The sequence below is a fragment of the Rhinichthys klamathensis genome, unplaced genomic scaffold (assembly GCF_029890125.1).
Source record: "Rhinichthys klamathensis goyatoka isolate OS25496 unplaced genomic scaffold, OSU_Roscu_1.1 h1tg000110l_1, whole genome shotgun sequence".
In the NCBI taxonomy this organism is placed as follows: domain Eukaryota; kingdom Metazoa; phylum Chordata; class Actinopteri; order Cypriniformes; family Leuciscidae; genus Rhinichthys; species Rhinichthys klamathensis.
Window position 1 is genome coordinate 3417844 of NW_026606648.1, and position 20062 is coordinate 3437905.

Consider the following 20062-nt stretch of genomic DNA (forward strand, 5'->3'; position numbering starts at 1 on the left):
CAGTGACATCGTTTTGTCTCAAGATACACAGAAGTAATGTTATTTCTAAGGCATGTTTAAAAAAACTACTTAAATGTCCTAATTTAACTAAAACTTACTCAGTCCATATTGTATACTTTATATTGATTGTTTAAAACAAATGAGACAATTGGTAACACTTAACTTAAAGCCTTAACTTGTAATGCATTATAAAGGTATTCATAATGTAAGTTGTAATGTATTATATCTTTTCATAAATAATTGTAACCAAAGTTAAAATGAATTATAATATTTGCTGATTCCTTGTTACATCTGAAACTGGTTGTTGGTCGTGCGTTTTTAAGGTGCAACATGATTATTATAATGTATTATATTATAACTGTGGTTACAATTATTCATAAGACCATACAATGCATAAGGGGAATTACAAAGCATAATTAATGCATTCTTTTTTTTAATGCATTATATAAAGGCTTTAAGAGTGTTACTGGACAATCATTCTGAAACGTTGATGTCACATTTAAATATTATGTTATTAATACTGGTTCCAATAATATTATTATTTCATTTATTTTAATATTATATATTGTGTTTTATCTAATGAAACAAGCACATTTTTATATCTTTTGGTTATCGATAATTATGTGAATGAGGAAACATAGAAGGAAGATATAGGGAAAACATTGCTCAGCAAATGGCATGTGTGATCAGAAGACTATTCAGGGGTCCATTCTAAGACCCTTTTTGTGGACCCGGGGGACGGCAGAGGCCCTGGCAGCTAAGGCCATTAGCAATTAGCATGGATATCTTATGAGGAAAAGGGTCAGAAATGACCCTCAGAGTAGGCAAAGGAGAAAGAGAGGGAGAGGGGCTCGAGTGCTTTTTCTTGTTTCTCCTCCTGTGTGGCCGAGAGGGAGTAAGGCGATCCCAAACACACACGCATAAAGTACACACACACTGACACGCGCACACACTCCCCAGGTCCCTTCACATATGCTCTTTGGCATGAAGAACTGCCATGGGAGCCCCTGTTTCATTAGTGTAATTAACTGTGAGAGAGAAAGCCAGGAAAAAGGAGAGAGCAAGAGAAGGCGAGACTTTAAGGTATATGACTTTACATGGATTATTTTATTATTAAAAAAAACTAGCAAAGCAGTGTTAGACTTGTTCTGGCACCAGCGAATAATGGACACAAACAGTAATAAATATTTAAAATAAAAGTTTAAAAGACTAAATGTAAAATTATACTAATGTTCAAAAGTTTGGTAAGAATTTTTAAATGTTTTCGAAATAAATCTTTTATGCTCACCAAGGCTTTTGATAAACAAATACAGTAAAAACAGAAGTATTGTGAAATACTATTACATTTTAAAAATAGCTGTTAAAATATTTAAAAAATGTGAATTTTCAGCAGCCGTTTCAATCTTCAGTGTCACATGATCCTTTAGAAATTATTCTAATATGTTGATTTGGTGCTCAGGGAAAAGTTTTATTATTATCAATGTTAAAAACAGCTGTGCTGCTTCATATTTTTGTGAAAAGTATTCTTTGATGAATACTAGAAACAAGTTGTGTGTCCTTTCTAAATATTTAAGAAATATTTTTATGTATATACTGTATATATATATTTATACATGATTTATATTATATATACATATAAATATTTTATATCTAAATATTTTTTCTTCTTAAATATATACATGCATGTGTGTGTATTTATATATAAAAAATAATTATACACAGCACACACACATATATTATGTAAACACAAACTTTTATTTTGGATTAATCACGATTAATCGTTGCCCAGCACTAAAAAATAAAAATGTCTTTAACAAACTTACTTTTGAATGGTAATATATATTGAATTACCCCAAAATAATAAAATGAGCAACTAGCAATATCCAAGAACCTTACCAAGCATCTAGATCTTACACACCTTAGCAACTGCATAAGCACCCCGGCAACCAATCGTGGTGAAAACAAGCACTTTCTTCAAAAAAATGCTAAAATCTGGTTATAACTTGTGGAAAAATTCCTATTTTCTCTTCCCTCATTTTTTTTTCTTGTAATTTTCCTTCTGTTTTATTGTGCCCTCTCTTCTTCAGCAGCCCGTGGTGAAAATTACATTGTATTGCATCCTCTCAGGCCTGTCCCCCCTCTCCTCTCCTCTCTCTCTCTCTCTCTCTCTCTCTGCCTCTCACAGCTCTCGTTCAGTCAACAGACTGTAAAGAATAAATAATAAAAAAGTATTGATTATTTTGATGACTTCACAATTCAATTAGGTATTAATTTTGCCCTCCACTGGACCTATCAGGCAGCTCAAAGGGGAAAGAAGGGATGGGAGGAGGGAGGGATGGATGGATGTTGTGACTTAAATGAGTGCAGCATTAGAGGCTCCCTCGTTCAGCAGCGTTCCGAGATAGAGATGCGTTGGTGAGTCGCTTGTGCATAAGTGCACTGAGGAAAAACTCCAGTGAAGCGATGACAAGAGACATTGTTGCAAAGCATATGAGTATTGACCAAGCGGGCCGCACCGCAAATGACAGCTTAAACTATTCCTATTGATTTACATTTTCATAGATTATCATGTGTCATATCAAACTCTCATGCACTCCATCTGATAAGCACATTAACAGAAGCCCCACGGGCTGCCATTCATCGACCCTCCTGAGGTGGGGCAGAATTAAGGGGGGCAGAAGTCCCGTGATGGCGCTTGATTTCCTCCGTTCCCCGCAAGGCTCGATCCAAACTGGTCATCTGGCCCCCGTCTCTGACTCATTTGGACAGAAACGACTCTATAAATAAGGGAGCGTGAAAAGAGAAAAGCAGCTTTTTTTGCCCTCCCCATGTCTGCACATTTGTTTGTGCGTCTCACCATCAGAAGGTGTGGGGGGAGGTACTTCTGAAGCGCACGAGAGAGAGAGAGAGAGAGAGAGAGAGAGAGAGAGTGGAGGTGACATCTCGAGCAAGTCTCCAGAGGCAATCCCAGGCTTGCACCAGCAGTGCTCACTTGATGTATTTGCGTTATCCACACTGGTTTTTGGGCTTTGTGACAAGCATGCACTGACTGATCTCGCATCACACTCTGGCATGCTCTAACTGCTCTTGGATTTTAGCAAAGTAAGATTATTGGAGCGTAAAAAATTCTAATATTTTTCTCTTTCATCTGGAAGCACCTTTCTGGTAAGTTTCATGTTGTCGTAGAACTTTTTCTCGCTTCTGTCTATTGATTTAAACTTTACTTATTCTATTTATTTATTGAACTCTTTACTTAAATTGTCTTTAATTTTGGTAACACTTTAGTTTAGGGTCCAATTCTCACTATTAACTAGTTGCTTATTAGCATTAATATTGCTAGCATATTGGCTGTTTATTAGTACTTATAAAGGACATATTGCATTATTTTGCATGACCATATTCTACATCCCTTAATCCTACCCATATCTAAACTTAACAACTACCTTACTAACTATTAATAAGCATCAGTTAGGAGTTTATTAAGGCAAAAGTAACTGTTAATAGTTAGTTAATCGTGAGAATTGGACCCTAAACCTTAATTTTTATTTAGATATCTTTATTGTATTTATTGTGTGTATTTAACGATAAGTTATTCAAAAGAACTCTAGGGTTAATACTTAAAATAAAACATCACAAAATTGCTCTTCCATTCAACAAACGGATTGGGTGAGAACAATCTGTGAATATTGAGAGAATATGTAAATCAAAGTTGACTAAAGTGGGCCATTACATTCTCGATTAAGTGTTTCTGATTCTTTCTCAAATATATATATTATTGGCAACCACAAATAGGTTAAGAAAATCAACATTTTAACTCTTATTTGCATTCTTACTGTTAAGTGCAAAAAGTTTTGTTAATTAAAACAAAACACTTTTTTTGCTTAACAAATGTGCCACATTTATATGTAACTTAAGTGTTCTATTTTAACGCTGATGGCTCTTGGGTGATACTCGTGAAAATGAGTCATTTGACAAGTGGAGCATTTTTAACCAAAATCTTTTCAAATTTCTGCCATCCACAAGAGCTCTTCAGCGCTACAGCCAGTAGCAACAGCCAGAGTACCCTCAAAAAAAAAAAAAAAAGAAAGAGAGAGAGAGCAAGCGCTACCACTGAGAGTGTTAGAAGAGGTGGCGAGTTTCAGAAAGCAAAGAGAGAGAGACCGAAAGCGAGGAAATGAACGGACATGTGTGTGCGTGAGACCCAGTGAGAGTGAACCAGTGCGTACCAAAGCTAACATCACTTCTTTTGCCTTTTTCCCCCCTCATTGTCCTCCCGACCTGATCCTTCCTCCAGGATCCGATGATCACAGGGCAGCTGAGCAAACCGCTGCTCCCCCTGCGTGCCGATATGGACGCCTGCGAGCTGCGGGATGACGACAAAGCGGCCAGCCCGGACAGCGATCTCAACGATGAGCCCTTGCTCCTGTCAGCTGACACAGACTCGGAAGAGAAGATGTATGGTGAGTCCCAGCCTTCATCGTCCTTGTTATTGTGACTGACACCCCGGGGTCATGTGCGGGGGAACTTAACACCGACGAGTGTGTTTGTTTGTTTGTGTCTGCGAGATGTTGTGGTAGAAAGTGCTGGAACAGAGCAGGTGAAAGTTGTGGTTCAAGTGTATTGTGTCTCTTATTCGTTTTGAAATGACCTCGAATTATGTCTCATAATTCCTTAGATTTAAGTTTGTTTGTAACATATCGTTTCTATTGAGTGTGAATGTTTAGAAAGTCCAAATGAAGTTGTTCTTCAAGTTTTCTCCGTGTGTTTGAGTAGTTGATATTTCATAACGCGTTTTACCGTCCGATCTGTCAAATTTCCACTGTGGAAAGCTTGTGGAGGAAGTGTCCTTTTCCTGTGACGCTGGTGGGGTGCAGCCATGCGGTATGTGGGGACCAGTTTTTTTGTTGGTGTTCATAAAGCAGAAAAATGTGACAGAATCTGGGGCAAATAGGCAACAGGAGACGTATAATGTACACGCACACACACCCTCGCGCACACACTCATCTGTCACACAGGGTGACATTTCTTCACATTTGAGATCTCCTCGGCTTAGGCTGAAGATAAAATGAGAGAAAGTGAAGAGGCCTGAGGGAGAGAAATGTGATTGTTGTGGCTCCACGGCCTCATGAGGAGTTCACATCTAAGCAGACTGAATGGTATATTCTTGATGAGGAGCAACTTATACCCTGAATCTCTTTAAAAGACACCGCAAACATTCAAAAGTGACGTTGTCGTCATAACAATATTGATGATAATAATAATAATAATAATAAATTGATACGGTGAATATTATAATTTTATTACTAATATCGTATTACTATATAATTATTACTAATAATATTATTATGTATATGTATACTTATATGAACATATCTGTTTCAGTGCAATACTATTTCAGAAGTTTAAAATTGTTAATATGCTAAATGAGGTTTAATTTAAAAACACGAATCTCATTCATGAAAACAAAATTCATGAAAAACATGAAAACAAAATTATTTTAAACATTAAACAGGCTTTTTAATTATGCTTTCTGAGTATTGAGCATACTTTATCGAATTTTGGCATATTTGATGAGCGCTGACGAAATATATTTGAAAAATCTTAACATGTTGGATATAATTAACATCCTAATATAATGTGCTCTTCAGCATTATGTTAAAATTTGATGTATCTTGCGGTCAGGATATTTGCTCAGACCTTGTGTTACAGAAAAAAAGCCTTTCGAATCCTTCCACTGCTCAGCAGTGATGTAGTGTGTGAAAGACTGGTTTCCAGCCCTTTGGATTGAGCGTGCATTGATGGACTGTTTGCTGTGATTGTCAATTTTGAAACGTTAATGATACTTTTTAAGACTCGTGTAGTAACCTTGCTGCTGGCTTCTTTCAGACAGATTTAAATTTTTCAATTTGAATAGAAGTCAGAAACCATTCAGAATCAACCTACAATTTTCTCAGTTTAAAATCGTGCTATTTAGTTTATAGACTCCAAACATCACCTTAAATTTTTTTTTTAGACACTCACCCTTATATTTCATTTCCTAAAGTAGCATGCACTACACAGGAATTTCATAACTTTTAGTTTTTTCTTGCATGTGTCTGTCCTTTCCTGCTCTATAATCTCTTCTACCTTAAAGAAATCAAGACATTTTCTGTTGTGCTTATATATTTAATTTATGTGCATAATTCTGAATTCATTACAAACAATTTATTCTTACTGATGAATGCACTTTTATTGACAAGTGCGAACATGCACTCCACTAGAACATTTGCAATATGCATTTCATTAGAAAATTACATTAATGAAAGTGAGTCAATATGTTCTCAAAGATGCATTAAAATATTTCAAACAAATGTTAAAGGGCCCATGCATAAAAACGAGCTAAAAAATAACTTCTTTATTGACCATCCAGCCAGTAAAGTGACCTCCTCAGAACACTTATAGGCTATAGAAGTGTTTTGCACTCAGCCTTGAACGTGTTCTGCTGTTACTTGCATTCATCTCTGTAATAATTCCTGGCAATTTATCACATTGACATTTCTAAAGCTTTATATTTGATTTTAGTTGATACAATGTAAAGTCAGACAGGGTGGATTCTGTGCTCTAGGTTTGATATTCAGTAGCTGTGACTGCATCTCCCTCTTGTCTGTGTTCACAGTTAGACTGACTGATGCCCGTAGGGAGCTTTTCTATTGCTCTCTATGTTAGAACTAACAGTATTACATTAATGACAATAGATTTGGACCCCCTGCCACTTACCTGATTAGAAAAAAACTTTTTATATCTACATTAAAATCCAAGCTATTCATTTTTCACCATATCCTCTGTAGGTTGTTACAGAAATATATAATTTTCCATTTTGTTAAGTTATTAATAAGTTAAATAATTAACGTTTTATTAGAATGTTGCATTTGTTGATTATTGCAATCAATATATTTAATGTAGAAAAATAATGTCAGGTTTAAATGAGTATTTTTTTTTTCTTTCTGAGGTCGTAATGATGAATTATGAAGCTGAATTCACATTGGTTTTTTTTTTTATTCTATAATAACCTTGCTTTTGATGAACTGGCTCAGGTACTCGGTCCTCATTACAGTCCGGTTTGAGCTATCACTGAAGCTGTGTTACATTAGACATTAAAAGAACAGAATAAAGAGTATTGCTTGGTGTTTTGAGATGAATTATACATCAAACATCGGCTACCCCCTTATGTGCACCAAACGCACATAACAAGAGTGTATGTGTGTGTTTGCGTGGGGCGCATAGTTTAGAACGCGGTAGACAGAATTTTTTGGAGAGAATGGATTTGAGAGCGGGACTGCGGGCGGGCGAAGTGTAGGCTGTCACCACGGTGATGGTGTGTCACCACGGCGGGTCTTTTTGCTGATTTGATTTGGGGAGTTGGGGGTGGGGGGGTTTGGGCAAGGGGGGGCGTTTGTGTCTGATCCCCGTCCGAACCTCTCTGTCAGGCCCTGATCAGTCTTGTGGTTCCCGCTGTCAGTCTGATGAATTTTTTAGAATATCCCAAGGCAAGAAAAGCCCAGTTACTGTTTCATAATGCCAGTGTTACAATTTTCTTTAATAAGCATCAAACCTGCTTTTGTTTGCTTGTTGCTTTTTCTCTTTACGCTCAGCTTTACAGCTCATTGTCTATCTGTCAATCTAACCCTTTTTTGTAAAAATCTCACTTTTTTTTTTTTGCACGCTTACACAAACATACGCACGCACAAACATTTTGATGTAGGCGCATTCTTTTTCAGACCTTTTTTACTGAATGAATACATTTCTTATTTTTTAGCATCTGGTCAGCCTAGGTTTAACATTATTTAAAAAAATATGACCCTTTCTTTTTAAGGCCACCAAATGGAGCATCCCTTGCTCTTTTCTTGCCCCGTGAGAGGCACACCTGGCAGGGGCCGTGGGCAGTGCCAGGGGGCTGCTCGGGGCAAACGGGCACGGCTGAATCTGTCCTTGGGCACAGTTGTCCATCAGTGAAATGTCTGAAAGGTCATTGTAGTTTGGTTACAGAGAGAATTGAGAAGGAAAGATGAGAAATAACAGGAAAAAGAAGTGCAGTTGATATTGTTTTTTTTTCTTTTTATTTGAACTTTGGTGTGCTTCTTTGGTACTTTTTTGTTTCATTTGTTTAATAAATTGTCTTTTTTTGTATTTGTTATTAAATATGTAAAATTACTTTTTGCCAACAAATTTTATAAAAAAAAAAAAATATATATATATATATATATATATATACACACTCACCGGCCACTTTATTAGGTACACCTGTCCAACTGCTCGTTAACACTTAATTTCTAAGCAGCCAATCACATGGCGGCAACTCAGTGCATTTAGGCATGTAGACATGGTCAAGACAATCTCCTGCAGTTCAAACTGAGCATCAGTATGGGGAAGAAAGGTGATTTGAGTGACTTTGAACGTGGCATGATTGTTGGTGCCAGAAGGGCTGGTCTGAGTATTTCAGAAACTGCTAATCTACTGGGATTTTCACGCACAACCATCTCTAGGGTTTACAGAGAATGGTCCGAAAAAGAAAAAACATCCAGTGAGCGGCAGTTCTGTGGGCGGAAATGCCTTGTTGATGCCAGAGGTCAGAGGAGAATGGCCAGACTGGTTCGAGCTGATAGAAGGGCAACAGTGACTGAAATAACCACTCGTTACAACCGAGGTATGCAGCAAAGCATTTGTGAAGCCACAACACGCACAACCTTGAGGCGGATGGGCTACAACAGCAGAAGACTCCACCGGGTACCACTCATCTCCACTACAAATAGGAAAAAGAGGCTACAATTTGCAAGAGCTCACCAAAATTGAACAGTTGAAGACTGGAAAAATGTTGCCTGGTCTGATGAGTCTCGATTTCTGTTGAGACATTCAGATGTTAGAGTCAGAATTTGGCGTAAACAGAATGAGAACATGGAACCATCATGCCTTGTTACCACTGTGCAGGCTGGTGGTGGTGGTGTAATGGTGTGGGGGATGTTTTCCTGGCACACTTTAGGCCCCTTAGTGCCAATTGGGCATCGTTTAAATGCCACGGCCTACCTGAGCATTGTTTCTGACCATGTCCATCCCTTTATGGCCACCATGTACCCATCCTCTGATGGCTACTTCCACCATGTCACAAAGCTCTAATCATTTCAAATTGGTTTCTTGAACATGACAATGAGTTCACTGTACTAAAATGGCCTCCACAGTCACCAGATCTCAACCCAATAGAGCATCTTTGGGATGTGGTGGAACGGGAGATTCGCATCATGGATGTGCAGCCGACAAATCTGCGGCAACTGTGCGATGCCATCATGTCAATATGGACCAAACTCCCTGAGGAATGCTTCCAGCACCTTGTTGAATCTATGCCACGAAGAATTGAGGCAGTTCTGAAGGCAAAAGGGGGTCCAACCCGTTACTAGCATGGGGTACCTAATAAAGTGGCCGGTGAGTGTATATATATATATATATATATATATATAAGGGGTGAAACGGTACATGTATTCGTCCCGAACTGTACGGTACGGACGTCACGGTTTAGTGCATACAGTCAATCAAAGGCGATCCACACTCCGATCCAGAAGGGGGCGCGCACGGTACTCCAACGCTGTTTGCTACCAGTAAAAAGCGCTGAAGAAGATCGATCTATATTTTTTAGGGCTGAGCAACGATTAATCGCATCCAAAATAATGATATATAAATATAAATATGTTATATATAAATAATAAAATTTTCTTAAATATATAAATGCATGTGTGTGTATTTATATATACTAAATAATTATACACAGCACACACACATTTATTATGTAAACACAAACTTTTATTTTGGATGCGATTAATCGTTGCCCAGCCCTAATATTTTTACATCTCTCAACCAGTGTTTCAACTGAGGAAAGATATCAATAAAACAGTTTGAGAATATCATCTCACGTAGCATTACATTTACTTCAGGCATTTAGTGTTGACCATGTTAGTTCGCTTGAGAAATGAACTCTAGAGAGAAGCATTTTGTATATGCACTATATTAGCCTATTTATTATATTTACTTAACCTTGTTGGTAATGTCTTGATTATTTAATGTACGTTTAAATACATTTGTTATGAAAACAAGTTGACAGCCACTGTGTAAATGATTATATTTCAAAAAGTAATTGGAGTAGAAAATTAACTTTATAATTAGATTTAGAAGTTAATGCAACACCTGCCTTATGTTTAATTTACCTGTTTTTCTTTTATTTTTATTAATTTGAGTGTTGATTATTATATCTAAAAATAAATAGTAACTGAATTATTTAATAATTTGGGCTCTGTTGTTTGTTTACCTTTAATATTATACTAATGTGTAAGTAAGGGCTCCCTATGTAGATATTAGCTAAGCATTAGCTAAGATAGATATTTCTATCCTTAAGAAAAATTGAATTATAATTGAATTATTAAAATACAGAGACACATTTGTTCAACCCCCCTCAGTTTAGAAAGAATCAAAAGATGGAATTTTTATAATTTTATGTTTAGTTTTCTCCCCCCTGTTGTACCGAACCCGTACTGAATCCGTCATGTTTGTGTACCGTTACACCCCTAATATATATATATATATATACACAGTAAAAATTTAAAGCACAAAAAATACATTAAATTAATTATAATAATTTAACCATGTTGTGTGGTTTAAATAAAAAAAAAATACACTAAACTTGATTTAAAGTCACCTGCTGTTGGATCTACATTATCTGCATTCAACATACTAGATGGATCTCAATTTTTAAAGCTTCATATTGACCATTCAAGAGGCTGTGTTTTTCTCCATATGTCAATTTATGCTGAAGTGATTTATTTCCTTTTGCTAGACATTGTTAGATTAAATCATCTACTGCTGCCCTCTGAGGAGGTTCTGTATGTTTAAAGGTCATAGAAGTGAAATACATATGTCTAACAACTCAATTGATACGCCCGAGCACAGCGGCATTGAGTGAGCTTTTGCATCGCCTGTTTAAAAAGATCAGATCAAGAGGATGAGGAAATTAAAAAGCTTCTTTTCATACCTTTCCTTGGCTGATTTTCAACACCGATTAAGTGTATAATAGGTGATGATAACAAGAATGCCGCCTAGATGTTTTTCAATGAAAAATTCAGCATAAAGGGACACATCAAAGAATCACTTGTGCATGTATGGACAAATGTGCAGTCTAATTTCCACACAAACACATACGTGTGACGGCCGACAAAAGACTGGCCTTGACATTTGCTTTAAAATGTTGAGAGGAGAGGAGAGGAGGAGGGGGGCATTCTACAGGAGTATAAAGGGCCGCAGAGAGAAAAGATGGAGAATATGATGGGAACATTCTGTGGGTTTTATCAAGATGTTAACTTCACCGAAGCTCCCAAAGCAAGCATGATGGGAGTTTGTTGTGAGGACAATAGAGCGAAATAGATGATTGAACAAATGCTGTGACTTTTTTTTGTGGTGTAGATTTAAACTGAATGTAACTAAATGGAATTGTGTTTTATTTTACACTACTGAGAGGTGATGATGAAAGAAATGTGTTTTATATATACAGTCAAACCAAAATGTATTCAGACACCTTCAACATTTCTCACATTATCACAGTTTATTCGCTATAGTTTAGAAAATGGTAATAAAATATGACAAGAATTCTGTTAGACTGTCTCACAAATGAATTAGGTTGAATAACTGTCAGCTGTTATAAATTTAAGTACACAATTAGATAATGCCAATTTACTGTAGGTCAACCAATTACCAAACAATGGTTAATTTTGTTAAGTCTGTGGTGTAAAAAGGTCGCATTAGAAACTAATGAAAAAACACTTAAGCAAAACATGGTCAGGTCGAAGTGTCTGAATAATTTTTGGTCACAATTTTTTATAAATTTTACTGGTTTTAAGAATTTTTGGGTATAATATGTCACAGTTTACTTTATTTTGCTATCCTCACTTACATAAATGTACTATGGTGTCAATATCAAAAACGATATCTGGATAATTTTTGGTTTGACTGTATATATAAAACAGGTACTTTTAAATGACGGCCCTTTTTGTTCAAATAGTGTCCACTCAAAAACAAGTACCAAAAAAGTGAAACATTGTTCTAAAATGTCTTATGATCCAGCTCTTTTTGCGTTTGAAAACCATTGATCGATTCATCTGTCCCGCTCAGGTGGTGTTTTATGAGAAAAGAAGCAGATTCATTCTCAACCGTGTGTTTATACAGTCTGCTTAAAACCCCTTTTGTGTCGCTCGGAATGGGATTATGACTCAATTTTAGGCCGTCGACTCCAGAATAACATCTCCCTCTCACTTTCAACTCCCAATGTTTTTCGACCTCCCCCGCTTTTTAAAAAGCTAATTTCTCCAGGTTTCACTACAGCTATCACACGTAAACATCCCCAACAACCCCATCCCTATTTATTGTAAGGTACATTAGCTGCAAAAGCAGTGGTTAGGAGGCCAAACTCCTGTTTTTTCGCTCTCACTTGTGATATGGGTTGTGTGTGTGTGTGTGTACAGTGGCTGTCTACTCTTTTCTAAGAGACCCGCCTCCTCTCCAGCATCCCAAGACATGATAATAAGGCACTCGGAGGCACAATCCGGCATTATATTCAGCCACCAAAGCCTCGTCTCTTGTCAGTTTGCATTTTATTCGGGCCCAGGATGTGACGCTTCTATCATCAGCCTGTCATGAGGAGAGGACCAGAGAGAGACAGGGCCACTCATTTCATACACTTAACGTCCACGCCAAATGGCCAGCACTTATACCGATTCCGCCGAAATGGAGGACACGTTCCAGCCCAGGGGTCACCTTCAGCGGGGAGAATGGGAGGGGAAAAAAGGCACGAAAAGATAAAAGAAATGTGTATTGATTTGTGTAATTGAGGGGGAGTTTGAGAGGAAAATGTATCTGTTGTAGACAAGAAAAGGGGGAGAAGGTTTATGACTCAATGCAGTGTTCTTTAAGAGACGAACGTACCATTCAACTGGAACGCGCAACATTTTGAGTCGGGAAATTGTACTTTAAGCTGAGCTGGTGTTTTTTGACAACCAATCGTCATTTAAAAGTAACGCTGAGTGTCTAAAAGTCAACCTGGAGCCATAGATTAATGTATTTTAATTGATAGCCACGAGCAAAACACATTAGTAGCTTGTCCTAGTCCTTTTTTCGGCCTTGTTTGTACACATAGATGTGCATGCACATAGACATTAGCCTCTTATACTCCCTCTAAGGCCTCCCAAATAAAAAAAACACACACACATTATGTTTGTGTAATCAGCTTAGCTTAAAATAGTGGGGAGGGGGTTCGGTGCTAATGCAAAAGGGCCTTGATGTGCCTCACTCAGGTTAAGTAATAAAGTGACACAGACACAGTCTTTTAAATGAGGCTGGCCCTCTTTAAATAGAGCGCACTAGCCCCGAGTGCCTCTCCTCAGGAGTTAGATCTCATTATAGGGCAGGCTTGGGCCTTTAGTTGGCTGCTTTGAGCTGGGATCTGCCCCCATCTCCCTAATGCATGCCTACCAAGCATGTGTAATCCACTCGCTAATGCGTCTGTACCGCCAGCGGCTACAGATAAGATGCTATTCAAGCAGGGGGAGGGGTGCAGGGGTTTGGGCAGGAACGGTCCTGGGTCCGCTTTTGTTTTAGAAACATTGCTGGTAGGGTCAGCGAGGACAGGGGAAATTAATTGGCACTTCCATCTAAAGTTTGTAATGGATGGAGGAAGGGATTTTCTGCTCAATTGGACAGAGGGCTGTTATTGAAGATATTTTGGGTTGTCCCACAAGTATTTGCTGATTGAAGTGAATGTTTCTTGTGTCGTGCTCAAAGTTAATCTCCAAACTGCCTCTCAGCATCTTGTGTAGTTTCTGTGTCTATGTTTATATTTCATAATCTATAACGCAAAACATGGTCACATAAAGTATTTTGAGCTGGAATTATTCCCTTTCCCTTATTCTCCTTCACATCAGACGTGTTTTGGACGCTGGCTCCCAGTGTGAGATGATGGTATGCTGGTGTCAGTACTAGGCTTCTTAACTTTTTAAGATTTTTTTTCCCCACTTTTTTTTGTTACCCCATTTACGAATGATGATTTTTTGTAATTAAATTTTAAATTTTCTTAGCAATTTCTTCCTTCACATTTTTTTCTCTTCGTAATATTACAGAATTTTTTCTTTTCTTTAGAAAAAGAACATTTGCATCAAGCTGAAAATTATACAGCTGTAATTTAATAAATTCATGAACTTTCAATGTCAGCTTACCTGAAAACTCTTGCTCTGGGCCAGTGGGCTGTTCTTGTTATTGATCCTTGATCAGAGAGACCATGAAAGACCATGTTGGTTGACAAGGTTGATATTCGATATGCTGGCATGAAAACCAGTACTGAACCTAGCTCAAACCAGCATGTATGCTACTGTTCAAAAGTTTGGAGTTGTTAAGTTATATATATATATCTATATATATATATCTATATATAAATATATATATATATTTTTTTTTTTTCAAGAAAGTATGTTCACCAATGCAACATTTATTTGATAAAAATACAATAAAAACTATTTAAGAAGTTTTTTCTATTACAATATTTTAAAATGTACTTTATTCTTATGATGGCGAAGCTGAATTTCCAGCATTATTACTCCAGTCTTCAGTATCACATGATCCTTTAGAAATCATTATAATATGCTGATTTGCTGCTCAAAAAACATTTCCTATTATTATCAATCTTGAAAACAGGTGTGCTGCAAAATTTTAAGGATTATTTAATGTATTCTTTAAAATACAAAATCTTTTGATAAATTACTGTCACTTTTGATTAATTGAATGCATCATTGATGAATTAAGTTCATCTTTATGAATTAAATTCATCTTTCATCAGAGTTATGTACAGTTTTTCCCTTCTGACTAAAAAAAAACAATCAGTCTAGAAATGATTCAAAGAAAAGAATGATATGTGTATTCCATATGCTATGCTTTATTATTCTGAATGTATAAAGAATTACACAAACAGTACAGCAAGTCCTCTTCTCCACTGAGATATGGACGAATGTTCCCTCACAAACATTCCCGAAATGTATGTTGCTTCCATCGCGTGGGATAATTGAAGCCGTCAGCTAATCATACGGGTAGAGAGGGTGGTCATCGTTGGATGAAAAATGACAATCTTGTGTTTGTCTGGTACAATGCGAAGCGCCGTGCGTAGCCGGTAACTAGAGTCTGGATGTCCTTCACAGACCCTTTATTATTTATGATGGAGTCTCTTTGAGCACTGACCAGTACTAATGCATAACCCCCTGTCCTTCTGCCTTATACCATCCCTTTGAAACCAAAGATTGAGGAGATGAGAGCCAGGAGTGACTGCGTATATATGAGGGGGTAGAGGAATGCTAGTGTTTGCGTCCAGCAATCCACAGAAGTTATAATGTGATTTTTTTTTCCAAGGCATCCTTCCTGTCATATTTAAATATGTGGAACAGAAACGGAGGGTGTCGCTCTTCTAACATGATGGAGTTCTAGAGCTTCAAAGCTCCAGACTTTCCCTGTAACCTTCATTTTGTGCTAAGACAGGTTGGAGGATGACCTTGCATAGGGGGAGTTGGAGAGATTCGCCACGCTCGCGCTCCGATTGCTTGTGTTTATGATGATGTCTATTGATGCTGCCGAGTGACCTGGGAGAGAACGAGATGACTGCTTAGGAGGAGATGAGGGATGAGATGAGAGACTCATGTGTAGATGCGGAAATGAACACGAGAGGAGGAAGTGTGAGACTAACAGGCAATTGAGGTTTACAATATTGTTTTTTCAGGATCTTGCTGAACATCAATACATTTATTTAGATGTTCCATTCAAAACCCCACACTGCCTTACCTTCTTGTGTCTTTTAGTGGAAGGAGTAGTTCACACAGAAATGAAAATGATTAACCCTAATGTCTTTCAAAACCTCTATGACTTACTTTCTATAGAACACAAAAGGAGATGTTTAGCAGGATGTTCACGCTGCTCTTTTCCATTCTGTGAAAGTAAATGGTGAGCAAGATTTTCAAGGTATAGTGACCCAAAAATGAAACTTCGGTCATCACCCTCATGTCGTTCTAAACCTGTATGACTTTCTTTCTTCCATTGATATTTCTGTCAGGACCACTATTGTCAAAGATGATTGACAATGTCAATTAGCATACATTTTGGATTGGCAGAATAGTTCTGTTTTGGACAAGAACTCCCACCCATACATGCAGCTTAGCATGGATAAGTGGAAGGAACGCAGTGATAACCCCCTTAGGGTAAATAGAACAGTGGCATGTAACGCAGTCACTCCTAAAAGCCACTTTGGCGGGTTGAATTTTATATATAATATATACATTTTTCAATTGTAGTCTTAAAAAGGCATCTGAAATAATTAACTACGTGCAATGTTGTGTTCGCAAAAATATAGATTTTCTGATGCATATCGATCCATTATGCAGGATTGCGCATATTGCGCATAATTTTACTCGTTCCCGCAGACTTTTAACTACCTTAGTTAACTCGAACTAAGAATGAACAATACTTCTTCAGCATTTATTAATCTTAGTTAATATTCATTTCAACATTTACTAATACGTTATTAAAATCAAAGGCTGTATTTGTTAACATTAGTTAATAGTGCATTAACTAATGTTAACAAATACAACCTTTGATTTTAAAAATGTTAAGAACTAACATGAACAAACAATGAATAGCTGTATTTTTAATAACTAATATTAACAAAGATGAATAAATACTGTAACAAATGTATTACACATTGTTAGTTCATGTTAGTTAATACATTAACTAATGTCAACTAATGAACCTTATTGTAAAGTGTTACCAAAATATCTAAATGGCAGTTTTTCCCCATGGTATCGATGTCAAAATTGTGGCCAGTCACTTTGAAAAACCACTAGCCACAGTGGCTGGTGAGCAAAACAAGTGTGAGTACTTAAATACAGTAAAAAAAGTTATGCTGTGAAACATTATTAGATTTCAAATAAAAGTTTTCTATTTGAATATATATATTTTATTTCTGTGATGGCAAAGCTGAATTTTTAGCATCATTACTGTGTCACCTGATCCTTTAAAAATCATTCTAATATGCTGATTTTGTGCTCAAGAAAAAATAATCAATGTTGAAAACAGTTGTGCTGCTTTAATATTTTTTTTTGTGAAAACCGTGATACGTTTTTTTCAGGATTCTTTGATTGAATATAAATATGACAGCATTTATTTGAAATAGAAATCTTTTGTAATATATAATCGTGTCTTTACTGTCACTTTTGATCAATTTAATGCATCCTTGCTGAATAAATAAAAGAAAAAAAATCTTACTGACCCCAAACTTATGAATGGTAGTGTACATACTGTACTAAAAGGTAGATTTTATTTGACTCGTATTTGTATGTAGACGCCTGTGAAAGATGTCTGCGTTAGGGGGAGGAATGGACACTAGTGTGGCTATACAGCCTTAGGGTCAGTGGGCGATGTGCTGGCCTTGACATGTCGGCATCTGGCGTCTTGCTAACACCATCCACAGAGTTCTTGTTGTCACCCCCAAAGGCTCCTATAAACCCCCACTAGCATTTCTATGTAAACGCTATAAACAATGACAGAAACGACACGCTTGCAAGAAATGACAAATGTGGAAACTAATATTTTTATGGAAATAAGATACAGACATTTTAAGGTTGCAAGCAAAATTGCCCATTTTTAAAAGGAACGATGTGGAAACATAGAATTGGACTAATTAGAAGGAGAATACCATTATACCATATTATTTTAGGTTTTGTTTCTTCTGCATTGCTAGTCTGCAAGCTGTGACTTTTACACAACAAAGACGAGCAAACGTGCGCAAGTATACAGACTACACCCGAGAATACAAGATGAATGAGCTTTTACTTCCTAGTACAAAGACTTACAGGATTCTACTCTGACGAGTTAAAAAAAATATTGAAAAACGTGTCCCTCATTTTCTTTCCCCCGATTGTGAGCAAATACCTATTAATATTCTTATTCACAAAAAGTCAGAGAGCGAGTGTTAAATCGCCACATGAGAGCCGAACAGAACACGTATAGAAAAAGAGAACAGGATGCACTCAGAGAGATGCCTCACAAAAACGGCGAAATAAGGAGAGACCTTACGCCGAAGACGGACAATGTTGGAGGTCAGAAGGCGGAATCCTATTTGCCACAAATATGCTTAAGGTAATTTAGGAAGAGCTCCGCGTCAGTGAAAAGCATGGCGACCCTGGCATTTTTCTGTCTCCGCTCTAAAAGGGTTTGATTTTCTTCAGGCAGGGTTGGCCTCACATCCTGGCTTTGCAGATGGGCCTAAAAGGATGAGGAGTCATGTGGATGGATCTTTGTCTCTTTCAACCCTGCGGTAATCGAGTTGACATTGCCTGAGGATGAGAGAGAGGAAAGGCTTCTTCAACAGATGTGGCCGTTTGTGTGTTAATCTTCAGATCACGCAAAATCAACACCCTGTCCCTTTTTTTTTTCAGGCCTTTCCTTTGCCTTTTTTTATCCGTCCTTTCTCACAGATGGGTTCTTTGAGTTTCTATCACTCTTTTAATAAAATAAATGCCCTTTCTTCTGCCCCTTGCTTTAATTCTGTTTTCTTCTTTTCTCCCGTTTCTCTATTTTTGTCTTCACCTCGGTTTCTCCCTCTCTATGGTTCTCAGATACATTGATTCATCCTCATGGTTGTATATTTTCTATTTTATGTTATATTTTATATAACTAATGCAGTTCTGAACAAATCTTTCTGCTTTTGGGCATTGAAAGCTTCCTCTTATTGAGCTTTTGTTGAAAGAGCACCTTCCTGTTTCATTGAGAGTTTATTTTGGAGTTCTTCTGTCCACAAGGAGGTTTAGATTAAGAAGCTGAAGCTGTGTCATACAGATTTATAATCTTTAGATGGACCAAATTTGTGCGATTTATTGACACCAGATACATGTATATATTGTAGAAATAGGATAGAGTTAGGATTTCCCTGCATGTCCATTAAGAGGATAAGAAAAATGCTTATACAGTATATTTATCTCATTATATCTGTCAATGTCTGCTTTGAATTTTTCATTTTCTGTGTTTTATTCATTCCGGACTTCTCTATATCAGTTCGTCACACTGCCATGTTCAGAATACTATACTGATATTGTTTTTGCAGCATAAAGTATGTATAATATCTATAGTGTACAAATCCTCAGTATACATGGATTACCCGGATAGGCTATACGTCTGTCAAAATATGCGGTATACATAACATAGCACAATGAAATAATGTATCCTAGAATTTAGTGCACTTGAGTCGAACTTCCATATGTGTGTTTTTTTTATTATTAAAGCCGATATTTATTTCAGTGAAGTGGCCGATAAATATATCGATAAACGATAAATGGCCTATATTGAAATTTTATATAATTTTATTAAATAAATAAATCTAAATAAATAAACAATAAAACACTAAAATGCTACAAGTGAATGTAGGCATCACCACATTATAATGTATAGTATGAAAAATGTAATTTTTTTGTGAGATTTGCTAAAGGTTACATTTAGCAATGTTACATATTTTAATTATCAAATTAAAAAAAGTTGTTTATAAAATTTAATTGTAAGTGAAGATTACTGTAAAAGTAATTGTAATGTAAAAATATCAGATATAAGCGTGCACAATTTAATATTCCCAATTTCGGCTGATACAACTATATTCAAAATTCTCCCATCCCTCATTTTTATAAATATTATACATGGATTACCCTCAAGTAAGCCACTACAGTTTATCACTACTGTTTGACATCTTTATGATTACATATTACTAAAAATAAATATGTGCAGTATTCCATTCTATGTGTTCAGTGCCATATGCAGTAGGCAAGTACTCTACCCCAAACATCGCCTGTGTCTATTTCCCTGGTTTCAACTGCCACATTAACAAAATCAATAACCCAACAATTTGAACACAATTGGTTGATTATTGACAGGATTTACAATTGTGTTAAATGTGACCTGTCAGTCATGTGGCCAGGGC

The 20062-nt window shown here is 36.7% G+C and overlaps 1 protein-coding gene across 3 annotated transcripts in view; it reads left to right on the top strand.

Annotated features, from left to right (window-relative positions):
• The first annotated feature begins 2414 nt into the window (after nt 1-2414).
• Nucleotides 2415-20062, top strand: part of pou6f2 (POU class 6 homeobox 2) — a 132040-nt gene continuing 114392 nt past the window's right edge. For 2 of the 3 annotated variants that reach the window (XM_056254189.1, XM_056254191.1), the window contains exons 1-2: nt 2415-3165; nt 4295-4460. In XM_056254189.1, coding sequence (XP_056110164.1) covers nt 4301-4460 — 160 coding nt within the window. In that variant the 5' untranslated portion in view covers nt 2415-3165; nt 4295-4300. Of the gene's footprint in view, nt 3166-3847; nt 4461-20062 lie in introns of those variants that run through there. The other variant, XM_056254190.1, reaches the window with a different exon arrangement.